Source organism: Rhodofomes roseus (assembly GCF_022264815.1).
Source record: "Rhodofomes roseus strain CIRM-BRFM 1785 chromosome Unknown C8Q71scaffold_16, whole genome shotgun sequence".
Taxonomy (NCBI): domain Eukaryota; kingdom Fungi; phylum Basidiomycota; class Agaricomycetes; order Polyporales; family Fomitopsidaceae; genus Rhodofomes; species Rhodofomes roseus.
In genome coordinates, this window is record NW_025952972.1 from 93,168 (window position 1) to 109,699 (window position 16,532).

A 16,532-nucleotide genomic window follows, 5' to 3' on the forward strand; every position below is an offset into this window, starting at 1 on the left:
GAATGCGGGGACGCATAAAGTTCTGGTACATGTGCATGTCCGTCGAGGCGGTGTATTAGATCGCAGCTCGATCGCAGTATGCGCATCAGTGGCTGTTTATGGCGCGATATGATCACAAGGATGATATGGGCAGAATACGGGGCAGCGACGCCGTAGGATGGACGCATTGCATGATAGTTTGATACCACGAAGCTTTGTGAGACTGGAGAAGGCCCGGTCCAATGCCAGTTCAATATCCATTTCGGCCCGCGTGCGCCAGTGCTCAGGGGCGCGAGGCCTGAAGTTGAATACTTATGAGAGGATCAGGCGGCAAGCATTACCCGGGTGTATGCACAGCGTACCTGAGAGAGCTTCCGAGACCCCCGCTTGCCCTTGCTGCGCCTTCGCGAGGTCGACAAGTCGACAAGAGAACAAGACTCGAGTCGCGGCATGCTAAATGGCCTTATCAGAGCGACAGTGTCTGGACAGTGTGTCAGCCTAGGACAGTGCTGCGTTGGTGCTGCGCATTGACAATGAGCCTCGCTGAGACCCGTCCACTTGATGTCATTCATCACGCATAATACATACGCAGTCAGCTGTCGTATCGGGACGTCAACTAACTGTACTAATTAAACGACCTGTAAACAATCAACGCAAGCAGTGATGAACACGATGGGCAGCACACGCACCGATGGACACGGACAGACCCACTGCGCAGCCAACTTGCTCATTGGTCTGTTCCCTATTGGCGGGCGCAGGTGTACTGGACCGATCACATTGAGCACGAATTCCACTTTCCTAGTCATACACGTATACTTTGCGAAAACTAAAAAGTCCCAGAGGAAGATGTCTAGAGCACATCATATATGAACACAACTGGGAGCAGGGGAATGTCAGAAGACGACGAATAGCTCCGCAGAAGGAGGTCTCACCAAATTTGGCAATAGCGCGACAAACAGGTTCGATTCGATACACCGAAGGGAACAGTGAAGGGGTATCTAGCAGATGACACACTCTGAATCCGGATTGTTGCCTAGTCGCGCTTCCAGCGTGGCGTCCAGCGAGCCGTCGCTAGCGACGTATGGGCTCCCGCTGTGATGCACGTCAACGCCACGATCAGACAGTGTCAGGGCCTACTATACTCACTCGTATTGCAGGCGGTCCGCGAGGGGGTTCTTCTTGAACGACGCAGCCACGAAGTTCTCGTAGCTGTCGGGCGCCAGGTCCTCTGAGCCCGTCTTTAGCCGCAGCTCAATCGGTGGCCTGCGCTCCGGAAGCCGCGCGCTGCGCAGAGGCGACTGTCCCGGCTGGCTCGAGGAGGGCGTCTCGGAGGAGGGGTGTGCAGACACGTCCTGGATGACGAGGCGCGAGTCGACTGGGGTGGGCGCGCTGTGCTCGAGCAGCGAGAGTGTGACAACCCACGTGCCGGGCTCTGCGATGGGGCGGAGCTTGTAGTTGTCCGCGGAGGCGATGAGGAAGTTGAAGGCCCATAGCCTGCCTGTGCGGGTTGTGAGTGTCGCTGGAGAGGGGCGTGGCACGGGTCTACTCACCTCGCGCAATGAACTCCAGGTTGATGCACTTCGAGACGCGGAGGCGCTGCTGGAACATCGGTATGCGGAACCGCACGGCGAACGCGTCTTCGGACGCGATGTCCTCCACGTAAACCTCGTCGCGCGCGGACGACGAGCTGAGCAGCATGTCGTCCTTCCCGCTTAGCGGAGCGAACGACGATGAGTGCCTCAATTGCTGGAAGAGTGTCTGGTCGGCCTTCTGCAGGCAAGCGAGACGGATCTCTGAGAGGGTAGGGGGAGAAATTGGCGCGCCAAATGTCAGGAAGGCCCCAAGGACGTCTGTCTGCGAGTTCGTGCGTAGCTCGAGGCCCCTCGAACGCTTGATGACCGCCCAATACAGGGCTGAGTGTCCTTCGATGCAGCGATCTTGGAGCATAGACGAGAGCGAGAGACGGTAGGCGCGGCAGACATCTTCACAACTTTCGAGGATGGATCGCGCTGAAGGCTCCGCATCCCCTCGCTTGATGAGTTCCTTCAAAAGCCCCAGCACCGTCGTTTTGACCTCCGCTGCTGCGCGCGTGCGCGAAGGGGAAGGGATCCACGACCAGATGCCTGTCGCGCTCTTGCCGGGCGATGTCGGCGACTTCGCGGAAACTGCGGAGATGGGGGAGGTCGCGACAACTGTGGATGAGGACGGCGTGGCCGGATTGGGAGCTGACTCAACCTTCTCGTTCCTCACGACTGGGGCGTCTGGCAGATCGTCGTATGCCGGAGGAGCATCGGGCGGTAGGTCGTCGTCGATGAGAGAAGGGGTACTAGGGAGAATCATGGTAGTCTTGGGCCGTTGTGTTCAGCACGGAGAGGTGGGTAGCACCCAAGGAAAGGAGAACGTGGCGGTCAAGTTAACAGACCTGTACACGCTGCGCAACACAAGGACACGGGAGCTGCGATCAGGAATTATGGCAGTTAGACGCGGCACCGGCGTAGGTTTAGGCTGTGTGGGAGTCACATCCGTCGAGTCCGACGCTCATTGCTTCAATGCCGAGGCTACGATCGCGTCGCTGACCGGTGGAATCCCACAGGACTACTTATGAGCACGGTGAGCCGTGCTATCGAGGACTGCAGTGGACATATTCACATACCAGAGCGTAGTCACCGCGCGGTCCACTCATGTTAGCTGCTGGCTGTGCTATATCGTGACATTGCATGTCATCGCTCTACAGGGTTGTTTCGTCCTAGTCAACAAGGCACGACGTTGGCGGGGGTCGACAGGTGGATTTGAACAGATCTAGACGAGGAGCTGGGATCGTGGTGAGAGGAGGCAGTCAATCATCAAAAATATTATTATTTGAATATTGATCAAGGGAGCCGACCAGTCGTCCGACTCGTCGAGCTCCGAGTGCCTGCGCTCAACCTGCGCTTGACAGGAACTTGGAGTGGACCGTACCGTTATGTATGTGCGTACTTCTGCGTCGTAATAGATTCAAATGTCGGTTCAAATTGGTAACGGTGCAATGCGCGCGATGCTCTGTGTCGCATCCTTAGTCCCGACCTGGTCAATTATGCCGGTGCCGCTTGCTATATAGCTATACGGTACCGTGGTCTAGCATTACATCGACTGGTGTCCAGAACACCACATCTCAGACCCTAAGGACGGACAAGGAACGTGATACAGATCTAAGGCGGAGAACCCGATATGTCCAGCGTCGGGGAGACCGTGCCAAATGCAACACGACAGTGCCTAATTCTCTGACGCACGTACGCATGAAGTTGGATCAAGGTTAGGCGGTGCAAGGGCCGAAGGCTAGCCCAGTGGTCATGTACCCTCGGATGCGGAGCCAACGGTTTGCGCCGAGCACTTCGGTGGGTTTGCTGATGGAGCACTAAGTCAGTGTCCTGAATGAAACTTGGTAGCCGGGGTCATCAATGCGCACCCAGATGAGTATGGAGTGGGTGGATTAGGAAATACTCACTTCTCCGTGCGTAACCTCGCTTGCAAGTGATCCATGGGTCGACCTCGACACCCATGATCGCCGGTAATCGTTCCCATATTTCTTTGCGCTCATCGGCTGCCCTCTCCTGTACCATTGCTTGGCAGCTAGCACACAGATCCTCAAGGATAGGTCCAGTCTCTGCATCTTCCCGAAGGGGGGGTATCCAGTCCTCGAGGCACGAGCAGTTGTCCAGTGGCAAGCCTCTGCCTTCAGCCTCGATTTCGAGGAGCTCCTCCAGAAGCAAAAGGCAATTCTTTTGACTCGTACATCCATCAGAGGTGGCAATGGTGAAGATGCTGAAGGCAGAGACGACGTTGTCATGGACGAGTTTCAGCCGCGCGTCGAGGCACCTCGTAATGTCCTCCGATGAGAGTCGTTCAACTGCATCATGCCCTCGCGGAACCCCGTTCAGGATGTTATCAGTGTCTAGCTGGCAGCACACGTATAGTGCAGTGGGGAGCATGCTTGGTGTGTCCGTAAGACGAGCGATGTTGACCGCAGCGATCGCATCCGTCTCCACGTAAGCCATGAGAGGACTGCCCACACACTCGTTGTCTCGTGTCGGTGCCCAGTCATGGAATGCGTTACTGAAACAGGACTTCATGCGGTGCAGGGCGTCGTCCAGAAGGTCTTTGATGTCATACTTGTGAGCGAGGCGAGCGAGTGCTGCAATAATCGCGAAGGAGAACTGCTCGTCGCGTCGATGGAATCTACCAAGTATGTTAGAGATATCGCCCATTACGTACAGTTGTCTAAGTGAAAATTCGCAACAAGTGCGCCATACCTCTTGTCGATGAACAAGACACGCAAGAGGTGCCGCAGGTCATCCGGATGGTCCGACAGATGTATAACGGGACAGCCATCAAGACGTTCCACCGAATCCGGCTGCGGGACGGAGAACATGCCAGCGAAGACCTCGGAGTTCATTGCGAGGAGTCCCTGGTAGACGCGAAAGGCTATTTCACCAGCTTGCAGTACGACGTTTCCATCTTCAAACCAAACGGCTTCGTCTCGCTTGACGATGCTTTGGACACCCTCCATGTCCGTGCACATGCGCTTTCGTGATCCAGAAGCGGTCGCTGTATCTTGCGTTCAAGCCGTTGCGGCCGGGTGCTTGCGTATCAAACTGATAGGTGGCTTGGGATCACAACTGTGCTAATTGACAGCTATGCGAGGCTCTCACCTTGAGTCTTGCTAAGTTGCTTTCGGTCTTGCGATCCAAACCGTCCTTGCTACTTGAGAGCTGCTTGCTGACGCGCGTGTTGATTCTCGTTACATAAAGTTCGAGCGGGGCGGGATTTACCACGCCCTCGTGACACGCGTACCTCGGTCCTCTGGGTTATTAATATTAGTACTTGAACTTATGTGCTTAGCTTGATTTTGCGACAACTTGCGACGCGACGAACTTGAGTTAAGACAGTGTTGCTCCTCGAATTTTAAAGTTGGCCATCCCACAGTGACGGTGTATGTATATATGCGGTCTTCGCATTGCTGACTTCGTACAGGGCAATATTAGCCCTCACGCCGGATTCTGTGTCATTACTTGAGTACTTACAAGCGGTACGACCCTGACAATGACGTACCAGAAAGCCTTGAACATTGTGCATACTTCCTGCTACGATCAGCAGATACTACAGTATTCAATTGACAATGCCAGTAGACGATCTAGGATCTTATAACTACCATTCCATCCCCCATGGCACAATACGCGTTGATCGGAAATTCTCCGCAGGTGGCTCAGGCCACTCCGCCGGTGCCTCCAGAGCCAGGAGTTCCGGAAGTTTGCACCAAAGGATCGTGCGTCTCAATTGGTCATCAAGACCCATTGCTTCGGCGCATTCGGCACACATCCCCCACCAAAGCTTTTTCTGAGAGGCGCGATAAGAGGGCACCTCAGATGCTAGAGCATCCTCCGAGGGTGGGAGTCCCAGTGAACCAACCAGATGTTCGCGGCGTATGACATCGATTTCGTGTTGACAGTGCTCATGGAGCTTCGGGCCACGTTGCAACGATCGAATGTAGAAATCGAGATCTTCCAGGACCGTCGAAGTCAGAAGCGATTGACGAGCGTTCATGCATCGCACGAAATCCTGTCTGCTCAGGCACTCGAGAGTGCCACCGAGCCTCGGCGAGCCATTGAGGAGGCACTCCACGTCAAGCTGGCAGCAAAGATACAGGGCGGTGGGCAACATGGAGTTCGTCCCGGTGAGCCGCGCGATGTTCACGGCAGTGATGGCGTCGACATTGCTGTATCTCATGACAGCGCTGCCATGCGCATCATGGACCCCGTTCCACATCTTCAGGTCGGTACAGAAGCACGACTTCATTCTCGAGAGATATGCGTCGCGCACGTAATCGACCTGATATTTGTGCGCTAGGCAGACGAGGGCAGCTACGACCATGAAGTCGAGTTGATCGTCAGGTTGATAGTATCTACCGATGTGGTATCAGTCAACACACGGTATCGCACGAGATGACGCCTACCTTCTGCCATCAAAAATGACTCGCAGGAGGTGGCGGAGTTCCTCGGGATGGTCCTGGAGGTGGACAACCGGGCACCCATCGAATGTCTCCTCACACGGCGGTTGGGGACAGTGAACAGGTCGGCGAAGATCTCTGAGTCGCGGGCGAGCAACCCGCGGTATACCCTGAAGGCGCGCCCTCGTGCTTCAAGCACCACGTTCCCGTCTAGGAACCAAATTTCCTCATCGCGTACGAAGGAAGAGGCATCCTGCGTCTGACATTGTTTGTCCATGCCGGCAGACGATGGCTCCGATCGAGTCGTCGATGGATCAATCATGATGAACGGGTGTCGGGGATTCGATGGGAAAATGTCTGTAGGCAGAAAGGGCGGCGGTGGGCTTGGTTGGTACACGGACCTGCGTAACGCCTTGCTCGGAGCTGGTTCTTATCCTTCGCGCGCGCGAACGTTAAGGTTTGCGAAGGCACCCACAACATAGCCGTTGTCATAGCCCCGTGAGCAAACTCGTTCACTGCCATAGGCTAGAGCAATTCCTGTGTATGCATCGTTGTGCTCAGTAAGGGATGTGTTCTCCCTGCCCACAGGGGCTGTGTCGATGCACTGATTAGCTCCCACAGACCGGCATGGGACACGGCGACACTATGAGAACAAGGGGGTCATCATGAGAGCCGATACGAATGTGATGCAAGGGACGTACAATGCCAGCCATGGTCGAGGCCCCAGAATGACGCATGCGCTGAGCTTAGCAACGTACCCTGGTGTAGGCAAACATGGAAGACTTCGGAAAACCCATACATGAACAAGCGAAAGGAAGGGCACACCGACGATCTCAGGAACGAATGCCATCAGTCACTATCCATGTCCTCGTCGTCATCTTCGTCCTCGTCTTCACCACCATCACCGCTCTCCTCACTGCCAGCATCTTCCCCGAAGAACGCATCTCCCTCCAACGCAGCCGACTTCGTATCCGTCGCCTTCCGCTTCTCCTCTTCCTCCAACCGCGCATTTCCCTTAGCACCGAGGGGTCGGTCATGCGACGTCGTAGGTCGGTCTTTCTTGTGCAGCTCTACCTCAGGCTCCGCGCTCATCTCGCCGGCGGCCATCTGCTCGCGCACCCACGTCCGGACCTCCTCGCGTTGTGCGTCAGTCTCATTCTCCGGATTTTGTTCGCTCTCCGAGTCCTTCGAGCGGGAGTGCGTGTGGGGGTAAGGGTCGGGATGCGCCTGAGGCTCGCCGCGGAGCTCAGGCGGGAAGAGGGCGATGTATTTGTTGAGTTTCGGGTAGTGCTGGTGGATACGGATGAGTGTTTAAGGGAGGGTAGGTAGGATAGAGAGGGACTCACAATGATGTAATTGAGGTCTACACGCAGCTCCTCCAACTTCTTCTCTAATCGTTTCCGTTCCTTCTTGCCTAGCTGTTCTCCCTCTGCATTTTTGTCTTCGGCAAGTTGCCGTTTGACTTGCTGTATCCTTCGTGTAACTTTCCGTCGTTCTAGCAAACAGCAGTTCTCAGTATGAACGACGGGGTTTAGCTTCGTGCTCGGATCCCATGCGTGCTCACCGAAGAACTTGACGGCATGATACCTCTGGGACAACGCCCGCTCCTTTCTCGTACGCTCGGCCTGTGCGAGGTCCGCCTCCAGAGCCTTGAGCCTCCTTTCCGTTTTTGTTCGTACATCCGCTGCCAACTTATCCTACACAGATATCTATTGAGTACTGCGTCTACCACACGCGAATGACAGTTGAATCAACCTTAGCAAGAAGTCTCCTCGTCTGGCGCAAGGCTGCTTTGATCTTCTGCACGCCCGGAAGCCCAGCAAGTTCGCCTTCTGATCCTTGTTGTTTTCGGTGGTGTTGATGCTTCCCGCTGCCTTTCTGCTTGCTCCCTGCTTGGCCATCCCTTGAAGTCGATGGCCCTGCTCCTTTTGTACGTGTAGGTGCCATAGCTCGCGAATGCGGAAGTGACTGAGGTCGCGCCGTCCAAATACTGGATATCCGGGCTATGAAGTGAGGCACAGGGTCTAAGATTCAGACGGTCGCTGCAGAGGACGTGAGTCGGCGTCGTATTTCGTCGACAATTTCCTCTTCTTTCCATTTGTGGAACGGCTGATCGCGCTCCCACCATAACGAGGTTATCCGATAAGATGACGTCGCGTACGTGTACCGCGCTCAGAGTCAACGTACACGCCTCCTCGTTCATCAGCATCTCTGGTTCACCTCCTCGTCCTCGTCCTCGTTCTCGGCTTTTGGACAGCGACGCGCACGCTCTTGTGCTTCTTGACGATGGGGAAGGCAGGCTCACGTAGTGCACGCAAAGCTAGCCTGATTGCCTTTGGAGTCATCGCTCTTGCCGCCTTCGCCTGTGCGGTAGACGCTACGGGCAAGGTTGGGGAGGATGTTCAAGTTGTTGACCAGGCTGCGGAAGGTATGAATGGGCAGCAAACTCTCAGGTGCTTAGTTCTGACATACGACATGCAGCCTCTAGGGCATACAAGCAAGCCATCTCCACGCTCTCCACGCTGACCGCTCTACCGCCATCCCAGACAGAGGATCCGAGCCTCTACCTTTCGTACGGCAACAATGGATTCCAGTTCTCGTCACTATTTCCCAGCATCCAGGGCCATGGACCAATCTCGAGCGCGATGCGAATAGCGGTGAAGCTCCTCCACCAGTCATGGCTGCCCGCGTCCTTGACGGGCTACGTGAAAGATGAACTAAGCGGAGGGAGGCAGAAGGATACGGAACTACATGGCAAGGCAGTCAAGGTCATTGACCTTTTGCAACATGCAGCGGATCTCGGGCATACGGATGCTTTGTACACGTTGGCACAGATTTCTTTGGTGAGTGCATGTCATAGACCAACTGCTTGTAGCTCACAGGACATCGTAGCTGCCGCCTAATAGCTACTTCCCGTCGGACCCCCAGCTTGGACATGATTCCTACTCTACTCATGCACAGCTGACGGGGAATGCGTCCTCTCAAACTATGCTAGGTTTCTTCCATTCGACTGGTTACCACGGCGTCGTTCCTATAGACCAAGCAAAGGCACAATTGTACCTCACCTTCGCCGCACATGGCGGACACAAAGGCGCGCAGATGGCACTCGGCTACAGATATTGGGCGGGCATCGGTGTTGCCGAGAACTGTATGGACTCACTCGCCTGGTACGAAGATGCAGCGGAACAAAGTAAGTCGCGTGTCACCCGTTTTGAGATGCATAGGCTGACATGGCGATAGCGATGGCGAAGTTCCTGTCCGGCCCTCCGGGTGGCCGCACGCTTCCTCTCGCTGCGCCGAAGTTGTCTGACCTTGTCGGTGGTGTCTTCGGTCCCGGCGCGAGCGTGGCGTCCACGGGACTCCAGGCGGGCAGACCAGTCATCAAGACTGCTCGTGCTCGGGCAGCGGGAGAGACATGGGAAGATCTCCTTGAATACTACTTGGTGAGCATACCAGCCGCGTGCCCCGCTTGCGTCAACACTGAATACGACCGCCCAGTTCAACGCGGACCGCGGCGAGACCGACTTCGCCTTCCGTCTGGGCAAAATATTTTATCAGGGCAGTATATATGGGCTGCCTGGCGGTACCTCCTCGGGCGGCGAAGGCGCGAGTGCCATCCCACGGGACTTCGCGCGCGCCCGCTACTACTTCCTGCGGATCGCACGGCAAGTCTGGCCGCGGGACCACGGCGACGTGCGCGACACCTCCACGCAAGCCCTCCGTGAAGAGAACCCGACGCTCGCCGCGTACGCGGCGCTCGCTGCGGGCTACCTCGGGCGGATGTACCTCCGCGGGGAGGGCGTCAAGGCGGACGCAGCGACGGCGAAGATGTGGCTTGACCGCGGAGCGGGGTTCAACGAGAAGGAGAGCCACAACGGGCTGGGCATCATATGGAGGGACGGGCTGGTCGAAGGGCGCAAGGACGCGAAGAAGGCGATGCATCATTTCACGGTCGCGGCGGGGCAGGAGTTGGCGGAGGCCGCAGTCAACCTGGGGAAGATGCACTATGGTGAGAGCGTTAGGTGCGGCGGCGAGCAGCGGAGTGCTGACCGTTCGCAGAGCGGGGCGACGTGAAGGTGGCTGCGTCCTACTTCGAGACGGCGATGCGCCATGGCTCGCCGTTCGAGGCGTACTACTACCTCGCGGAAATTCAGGCCGCTCAGGCACGGAGCAACATAGCCAACCCGCATATCGCAGGGAGCTCGTGCTCTGTAGCGGTGTCGTTCTTCAAGGTCGTCACGGAGCGCGGCGTGTGGGACGAGGACCTCCTGGGCGACGCGGCGGAGCTTTGGGAGTTCGGCATGGAGAGGGACCATGAGATGGCGATGTTGAGGTGGTGGATCGCTGCTGAGCGGGGCAACGAGGTCGCTCAGAACAACCTTGCATTCGTTCTTGACCAAGGTATGCGTAAGTCTAGCTTGTTCAGATTGCTTGACTGACCGCGTGCAGACAAAAGCATCTTGCGCTTCACGAGATTCGCGCCCACCTCACCCTCAAATGACACAGCCCGAGTCGCTCTCACCCAATGGATCCGATCAGCAGCCCAGCGCAACGTCGACTCCCTCGTCAAAGTGGGCGACTACTACTACCATGGGTTGGGTGTCCCTGACGAGCCTGAGAACGTGCGTTGGGAGAAGGCGGCGGGCTACTACCAGTCTGCGGCCGACACCCAGATGAGCGCGCTGGCGATGTGGAATCTTGGGTGGATGTATGAGAACGGCATTGGCGTTCCTCAAGTATGTGAAATTTGAAGAATATTGTGGCTATTGGCAACTCACGACGTGTTCTAAAGGACTTCCACTTAGCGAAGCGCCATTACGATCTGGCTCTAGAAACCAACAGTGAGGCGTCGATGCCTGTCTCGATCTCGCTGTTGAAGTTGCACGCTCGGAGTTTGTGGCGAACTCTTACCGGGCGCTCCGGCGGACTGAGTATATGGGGCGACGACGATGATGAGAACAGTAAGTACACATGTCCATCTACATAAGGTTATGCTAATAATATCAGGTGGGTCTCGTCAACCCCCACACGGACGCACGATCGAAGGCGGCGAAGAGGCAGACGACACGCAGGCTGCAGCCGGAGAGCCCGCAGCCGAGATCGATGAGTACGAGGACGGAGCTTGGTACTTTGGGAAGGCCCGCGAAGAGTTCAACAAGCGGAAGAAGACCGGCCAGAACGTCGACCGTGCACGCCACGACGACGACGATCCGGTACAGGTGCGTCTTCCCAGCACTCTTTCGCGATTGCCTTGCTAATACATAATGTTCGCGCCAGTGGGCGAGGCAACGCAAGCAAGCCGAGGCCGATCGCGAAGGCGACTTCGGCCCTGAAGACTACTTCGACGCCGCTACGCGCCGTGGCAGAGATGACGATGAAGACGACTTCACAGAGACCATGCTCCTTGTGGTCGTCTGCATCATGGTATCTGTGCTAATTTACGTTCGTGGGCGCTGGATGGACCGCATTCGGAGAGATGCCCAACAACAAGAACAACAGGGAAATGGTGGCCAGGCACCTCCGGTGGATTGGCAAGCACCACTACTATAGTGATGCGTGCGGGTCGGATGGTTTCCGTGGACATTTGGTCGCTAAAACACGTCGTTGTCTGTATCGATACCGGAATGGAGGACGCTTATCTCAGGTGGTGCTGATGTGGTCATGAGATAGCCAGGATAGAGTTCATCGAGGTGATGGCAATGCCCTGACTGCTATATCCACTCAGGCTTGCATCTCGTTGGCTCGCGGCGCCATGCGCCCTGCAACGAGGTTAAAGTGAGGCGGAGAAGAGTCGGACGCCTTCCCATGGCTTGTCCTTGTCCTTCCGCCGATTCCCAAACCTAAACCGCTTCCTCACACTGTTACGGCGTCTTGGGCGATATAAGAAGTGAGGATGAACGGGCAGGACCAGCTCGTCATCGGCATCGTCTTGCTGCTTCTCTGTATCATATTCGTGCATATTGCATACATCCTGCCTCTCGTCCTCATCACAATCATTGTATTCTGGACTTTCAACAATGGCGACGTTACACGCAAACGGCGGAGCCGTATCCAGCCCCAGTAACGGTGGCCCAATAGACACCATCTCGTCTCTTGATTTCGGGGTCATTCATCAAATGCTGGGTCTTATGAAGGGTAGTTGTGCCACCATGTACGTAGTCCTCCGACTTCCTCAACCCTCCATGGCGGGAGCTGAGGAAGACGGAGAGGGCGTCATGTATACCAAAGAGGAACTGATTGGCAAATCTGAACAGCGGGCAACAATCGAAGACCATTGACGAACAGTCCGCCAGGGTGACGATGTTGGGGCCGAGCAAGGTGAATCATGACTGTATCAGTCGAGTGCCTATAAGCTGTCACGGTATTTAACACCAACACTAGGAGAGTCTCAAGCATCAGGTAGAAGAGCTGGAGCGAGAGATCAGATCAACGCGCGACAAACATGACAAGGGCATTGAGCACTTCAGAAGCACTGTCAAGGACAAGATGAAAGAGACTATTGCCAGACAAATGAAGTATGTATCTGAGGCCCGTCGCCTGCGCGCACCCAGCAGCAAGTAAGACTGACCCGTTGTTGTAGGAACGACATCGAGGCGCAGATACGGAAACAGGTTGCCGAGCAAGTCAATGCGCGGCTGGCAGTGCACATACGCCGACATCTGCCTGTCCCGCTGAAGGACCAGGTGGAGGAGAGTCGAAGACAAATCGAAGAGGTCAAGCAGGCCTTCCAAAACTCGTAAGCACAGTTGCGCGACATCGAACACTGAACATTTCGTCAACTATATCCCCAGCGAGGCGAGGCGTATGAACTCGGGGTTGAAGACGAACCACCTCGACGAGACACTCGCAATAGTCTTGAAGCGCGACGGCACCAGATCCGCTTTGTGGCCAGAGAACCTGCGCTCCCTGTTTGCGTACACACGTTAGCACATCCTACATCTCGTATCAACCGAGACTGACGATGCACTGTATTCGGTGTAGCCGAGCAGGTACGAGACCTCATGGCGGAGTACGGCCTGGGCGGAAACGGTGACCGCGAACGCAACATCAACAAGTTCATGGCGCATATCGGTGAGTCGTGCTCCGAACATTGTGCGCACGCACTGACGAAGGAGTCAATGCGTACAGGCGTCTCGTTCCCGCTTCTCTGGGTGTCGGTGCCGGGCGTCGGGAGCGGCAGCGCGGCGACTAGCCCGGTGGTGAATGGTCGTACGTGAATGTCTACAACTGCGACCATGCGTGACCGTGTCGGACGAAACGATGTATTCATAGCTGCCCTGTTGTATGTACGAGTGTGTGTATCCGCGAGTTTACTGCGAAATGAACTGCGAAATGAACTGATTTAGTACCACTTCATTCGTGAGACGAATGAGACTCACCCGACGAATGACCAAGGCGTCCTCAGCTTCTGCTCGTCAATCAACGCCAAGATGTCACCAAATGCGCGAGAAAATACGATATGAAAATATGCGGGAATGGCTGGTAATACATGATGTGCGGATGAAGATACGACAAACGTAGCAGAAGCAACTCTACGTGTATGCAATACAGTTAAGGCAGGCAAAACAAGACGCATTGTCAGCGTGATTAGCAATACCATACAAAAAGCGTTCGCAGCCGGCCCACACGTCCCTCCCTGCTAATTGAGGTTCTGCAGCTTCATCCATTCCGTGTCGTTCGCGTTAAAGTCGATGCCTTTTTGGCGCCACCACATCCGCGCCGCCTCACCCCCACCAATCGCGTCCTCGAGCGCCTCCTCGATGTCGCACATCCGGTACTGTATCGGCAACCCGCTCTGGTCCCACCATTCGAGCACGTCCGGGCGGTTGTGCCGCGTCGCGCCCGTGAGCGCGTCCGAGTCGAAGATGAGCTGGAGCCCGCTCCCGAGCCACCACTGGAGAACCTCGACCTTGCCGTGACAGCCCGCGTGGTACAGCGCCTGCTTGTCGTACTTGAAGTCGAGCTGCGAGCGCGCCCACCACTCTAGCACATCGACGTGACCCGCCGTGCTCGCCAGGTCCATGACGCGCCCGATCTTCAGTGGCAGTCGGTGCTCGGGTGACGTCGCCTGCTGCTTCCACCAGGCGAGCACGGCGAGCTGGTTTTTCGCGCTCGCGTACTCTAGCGCGGCTTCGGTGTACTCGAGCGGGATGCCCGAGTGCAGCCACCAGTCGAGAGAGGCAACCTGCCCGTTGCGCGACGCGGCGTCGATGGCTTCCGCGACGTGAGTCGGCGAGGGGAGTGGTATTACGTCGGGGTACTGCTCGTGTGCACGCTTCCACCACGAAAGGACCGCAACGCGGCCGTGTAGCGAGGCCTTAATCGGCAGCAGATCGTTCTTGTACACGTGCAAGAAGATCGAGCGGTGTTGCGTGAAAAAGTACTCGAGGACATGTACGTACGAAAACCGCACGGCAAGACTAGCCCCCAGTTTCGTCGGGGACTGGGCCGCAGGGTTGACAGAGCGTACGACGGGGAGGTACCCGGTCAGAATAGCGTGGTCGGACGGACTGGCGCGATGCCACTCCTGAGGTTCGGGGAGCGATGTTGGTACACCCACCGCCTTCGCCAGTTCCCAGTCTCCCACTTTGTCCATGATCTCTGCTAGAATCTCCACGGGCAGGTCCGGGGCTTTGCCTTGCTTCGGACGCGGTTTCGGGGCTTCCAGAGGCGATGGCGAGCATATTGGGCTTGCTACCCCGTTCGTAGCCGCCCCATTTGTGGTTGGATAGACACGATATGTGTGTATGTCATTTTGCGCGAGTCTGACGGCGAGCTCGTCGTCCGTACCCTTCTGCGGAAGGCTCCGAATTTTGAGGAAGAGGACGAGTTGATCATGGGTGAGGCGGCGGTAGGCCTCGTAGACTTCGTCTATGCAGTGGTCATAACTCTGTTATCTCATCAGCAGCAACGATGAATAGGACAGAGGACTTGCGAACCGTCATGGAAGGTAGTCCGGCAGATGGTGGGCAAAGGTAGGAGGGGAGATGAGGGGAAAAGACAAGGTGCGGTCGAGGCAGGTGGAGAGCGTCCAGCATCATGGGCGCTTAACCCATCTTCTACCGCAGAGGAGCATGATTTCCTTTTTCAGAATGCCATCGTCCGATTAGGCAACTACTGTTTTTCGGCTCACTGCGTTATGTCATGGATTTGAATGAATTTGAACACTTTGGAGCCATCCACGGGCGGTACGCGGGCGTGATGAATGTAGAAGACACCCCCGGCCATAGGTAGGGGCAGCCTTGTAGTCATCGAGAACGGGGTCAGAGATCATCCCGGAGTTGCCATTTCGGGACTGTGTGGCACGTAGTTCAGTTCCTTCATCCGCCTGAGATGGACGAGAGTCAGAGCGCGACCACACCGCTGGAACGGCTTGGAAAACTGCTGATAATTCCACCGTGAGCATCTACTGCCAGTGCGCAGAGTCTGCCATTGATAAGAGGTTTCACAGGCTCTCCATCGAGGTCATTCCAGGTGACGGCTCGGACGGGCCACCCGATTGGCTGAGCGATGCAGACCAGCAGGCATATCGGCCTTTCCTTTACGTCGAGGGACATCTAGGCGTGCCTCGAAAGGTGCTATACAAGGCTTATGCTGTTGCCGTCCGCGAATACGCGAAACTCAGGCCGAGCCCCCGAAGTGCTTCAAGCCCGATCGACGCAGAGCGGCTTGCACACTTGTCGGCTGTCATCCTACTCGCAAACCCGGCTCACCAGACTGCATTGAACACGCGAAAACAACTATTCTCTTCTGGTCTATTGGACACTAGCAAGGAGTTGCAATTTCTCTCGGCGCTACTCGTTGTTCGGGAGTGCTCGAAGGAGAGTCTTCTATGGCACCACCGTCGATGGCTACTGCGTCGTATCGTCACGACAGATGTCGTAGCGAATGCTAGATGCATCCGACAGGAGGACACGCTCCGCGACACCGTGCTCTCTACGGAGACACTGCGTTCTGAGTTTGCCATCGTCGCCCAAGCTTGCGAGACGTATCCCCGAAATTATTTTGCCTGGATCCACCGCTACCTCTGTCTCGAAGCGCTCGTCATGCTCGCACGTTCACCGACACCGTTTCAACAAGCCTACCGCTCTCTCCTTCTAGAAGAAGTGCTATTCGCCCGCACATGGATCGAGCGACACATCTCGGACTACACCGCCGTGCATTATTTCTGCAACATGCACCTCCTCTTGCTCCGGCAGGAAGACATCCCCCTTCCAATCGACGCGGCGAGAACCCTCGACTTGGACCACATAGACAACCTGACGCTCCGCACCGCGTTGTATGCGCATGCCAAATCGTTGCTTGCCTCGTACCCGGAGCACGAGACGATGTGGCTTTACTTGCGAGCTGCGATATACATCTGCGGCACGCCGGACGTCTATGCAGCAGACCCGTACGGTGCTCATGACCACGGCCTCGGAGCCCCTGCGCCCTCGAAGCTTTTGGTTCTGACGCACGCGGAGCGACATCGCGCGTGGCTCCGTCGTGCCTCAACGTAGGTGCTTCGACAGTTAGGTGAGTAGTCGTAGAGCTGTACGTAGCCAACTCTCTTTTACTCAGCACTCCTTCA

At 56.2% G+C, this 16,532-nt stretch overlaps 8 protein-coding genes across 8 annotated transcripts; 3 read left to right on the forward strand and 5 right to left on the reverse strand.

The window, feature by feature from the left end:
* Window positions 1-977: 977 nt before the first annotated feature.
* On the reverse strand, window positions 978-2,097 carry C8Q71DRAFT_680550 (uncharacterized protein; the record flags this gene model as incomplete). Its single annotated transcript, XM_047919746.1, has 3 exons — window positions 978-1,071; window positions 1,126-1,477; window positions 1,530-2,097. Coding segments are annotated over 3 exons (1,014 nt in total), but the record flags the coding sequence as incomplete, so codon positions are not given.
* A 1,209-nt stretch (window positions 2,098-3,306) lies between these two features.
* C8Q71DRAFT_859667 (uncharacterized protein) lies at window positions 3,307-4,525 on the reverse strand (the record flags this gene model as incomplete). Its single annotated transcript, XM_047927674.1, has 3 exons — window positions 3,307-3,362; window positions 3,464-4,194; window positions 4,269-4,525. The coding sequence occupies 3 exons, from the start codon at window positions 4,523-4,525 to the stop codon at window positions 3,307-3,309; spliced, it is 1,044 nt and encodes a 347-aa protein (XP_047776648.1).
* Window positions 4,526-4,852: 327 nt separating this feature from the next.
* On the reverse strand, window positions 4,853-6,087 carry C8Q71DRAFT_155065 (uncharacterized protein). The gene is made up of 3 exons (XM_047916651.1): window positions 5,969-6,087; window positions 5,068-5,917; window positions 4,853-5,015 (listed from the first exon to the last, which is right to left on the reverse strand). Exon 2 carries the CDS (start codon window positions 5,884-5,886, stop codon window positions 5,164-5,166), a length of 723 nt encoding a protein of 240 aa, XP_047776649.1. The 5' UTR covers window positions 5,887-5,917; window positions 5,969-6,087; the 3' UTR covers window positions 4,853-5,015; window positions 5,068-5,163.
* A 724-nt stretch (window positions 6,088-6,811) lies between these two features.
* C8Q71DRAFT_797866 (uncharacterized protein) lies at window positions 6,812-7,909 on the reverse strand (the record flags this gene model as incomplete). The annotated part of the gene is made up of 4 exons (XM_047925774.1): window positions 6,812-7,252; window positions 7,309-7,457; window positions 7,527-7,659; window positions 7,718-7,909. The coding sequence occupies 4 exons, from the start codon at window positions 7,907-7,909 to the stop codon at window positions 6,812-6,814; spliced, it is 915 nt and encodes a 304-aa protein (XP_047776650.1).
* A 239-nt stretch (window positions 7,910-8,148) lies between these two features.
* C8Q71DRAFT_770466 (HCP-like protein) lies at window positions 8,149-11,649 on the forward strand. The gene is made up of 10 exons (XM_047924319.1): window positions 8,149-8,390; window positions 8,444-8,805; window positions 8,855-9,152; window positions 9,203-9,405; window positions 9,461-9,971; window positions 10,022-10,363; window positions 10,412-10,698; window positions 10,755-10,923; window positions 10,970-11,181; window positions 11,240-11,649. Exons 1-10 carry the CDS (start codon window positions 8,249-8,251, stop codon window positions 11,510-11,512), a joined length of 2,799 nt encoding a protein of 932 aa, XP_047776651.1. The 5' UTR covers window positions 8,149-8,248; the 3' UTR covers window positions 11,513-11,649.
* On the forward strand, window positions 11,633-13,288 carry C8Q71DRAFT_770469 (uncharacterized protein). The gene is made up of 7 exons (XM_047924320.1): window positions 11,633-12,113; window positions 12,217-12,280; window positions 12,344-12,477; window positions 12,543-12,698; window positions 12,754-12,884; window positions 12,944-13,033; window positions 13,091-13,288. The coding sequence occupies exons 1-7, from the start codon at window positions 11,980-11,982 to the stop codon at window positions 13,177-13,179; spliced, it is 798 nt and encodes a 265-aa protein (XP_047776652.1). The 5' UTR covers window positions 11,633-11,979; the 3' UTR covers window positions 13,180-13,288.
* Window positions 13,289-13,344: 56 nt separating this feature from the next.
* On the reverse strand, window positions 13,345-14,998 carry C8Q71DRAFT_770474 (uncharacterized protein). The gene is made up of 2 exons (XM_047924321.1): window positions 14,902-14,998; window positions 13,345-14,852 (listed from the first exon to the last, which is right to left on the reverse strand). The coding sequence occupies exons 1-2, from the start codon at window positions 14,905-14,907 to the stop codon at window positions 13,602-13,604; spliced, it is 1,257 nt and encodes a 418-aa protein (XP_047776653.1). The 5' UTR covers window positions 14,908-14,998; the 3' UTR covers window positions 13,345-13,601.
* A 297-nt stretch (window positions 14,999-15,295) lies between these two features.
* On the forward strand, window positions 15,296-16,461 carry C8Q71DRAFT_725232 (protein prenylyltransferase; the record flags this gene model as incomplete). Its single annotated transcript, XM_047921681.1, has 2 exons — window positions 15,296-15,360; window positions 15,414-16,461. 2 exons carry the CDS (start codon window positions 15,296-15,298, stop codon window positions 16,459-16,461), a joined length of 1,113 nt encoding a protein of 370 aa, XP_047776654.1.
* Window positions 16,462-16,532: the final 71 nt, after the last annotated feature.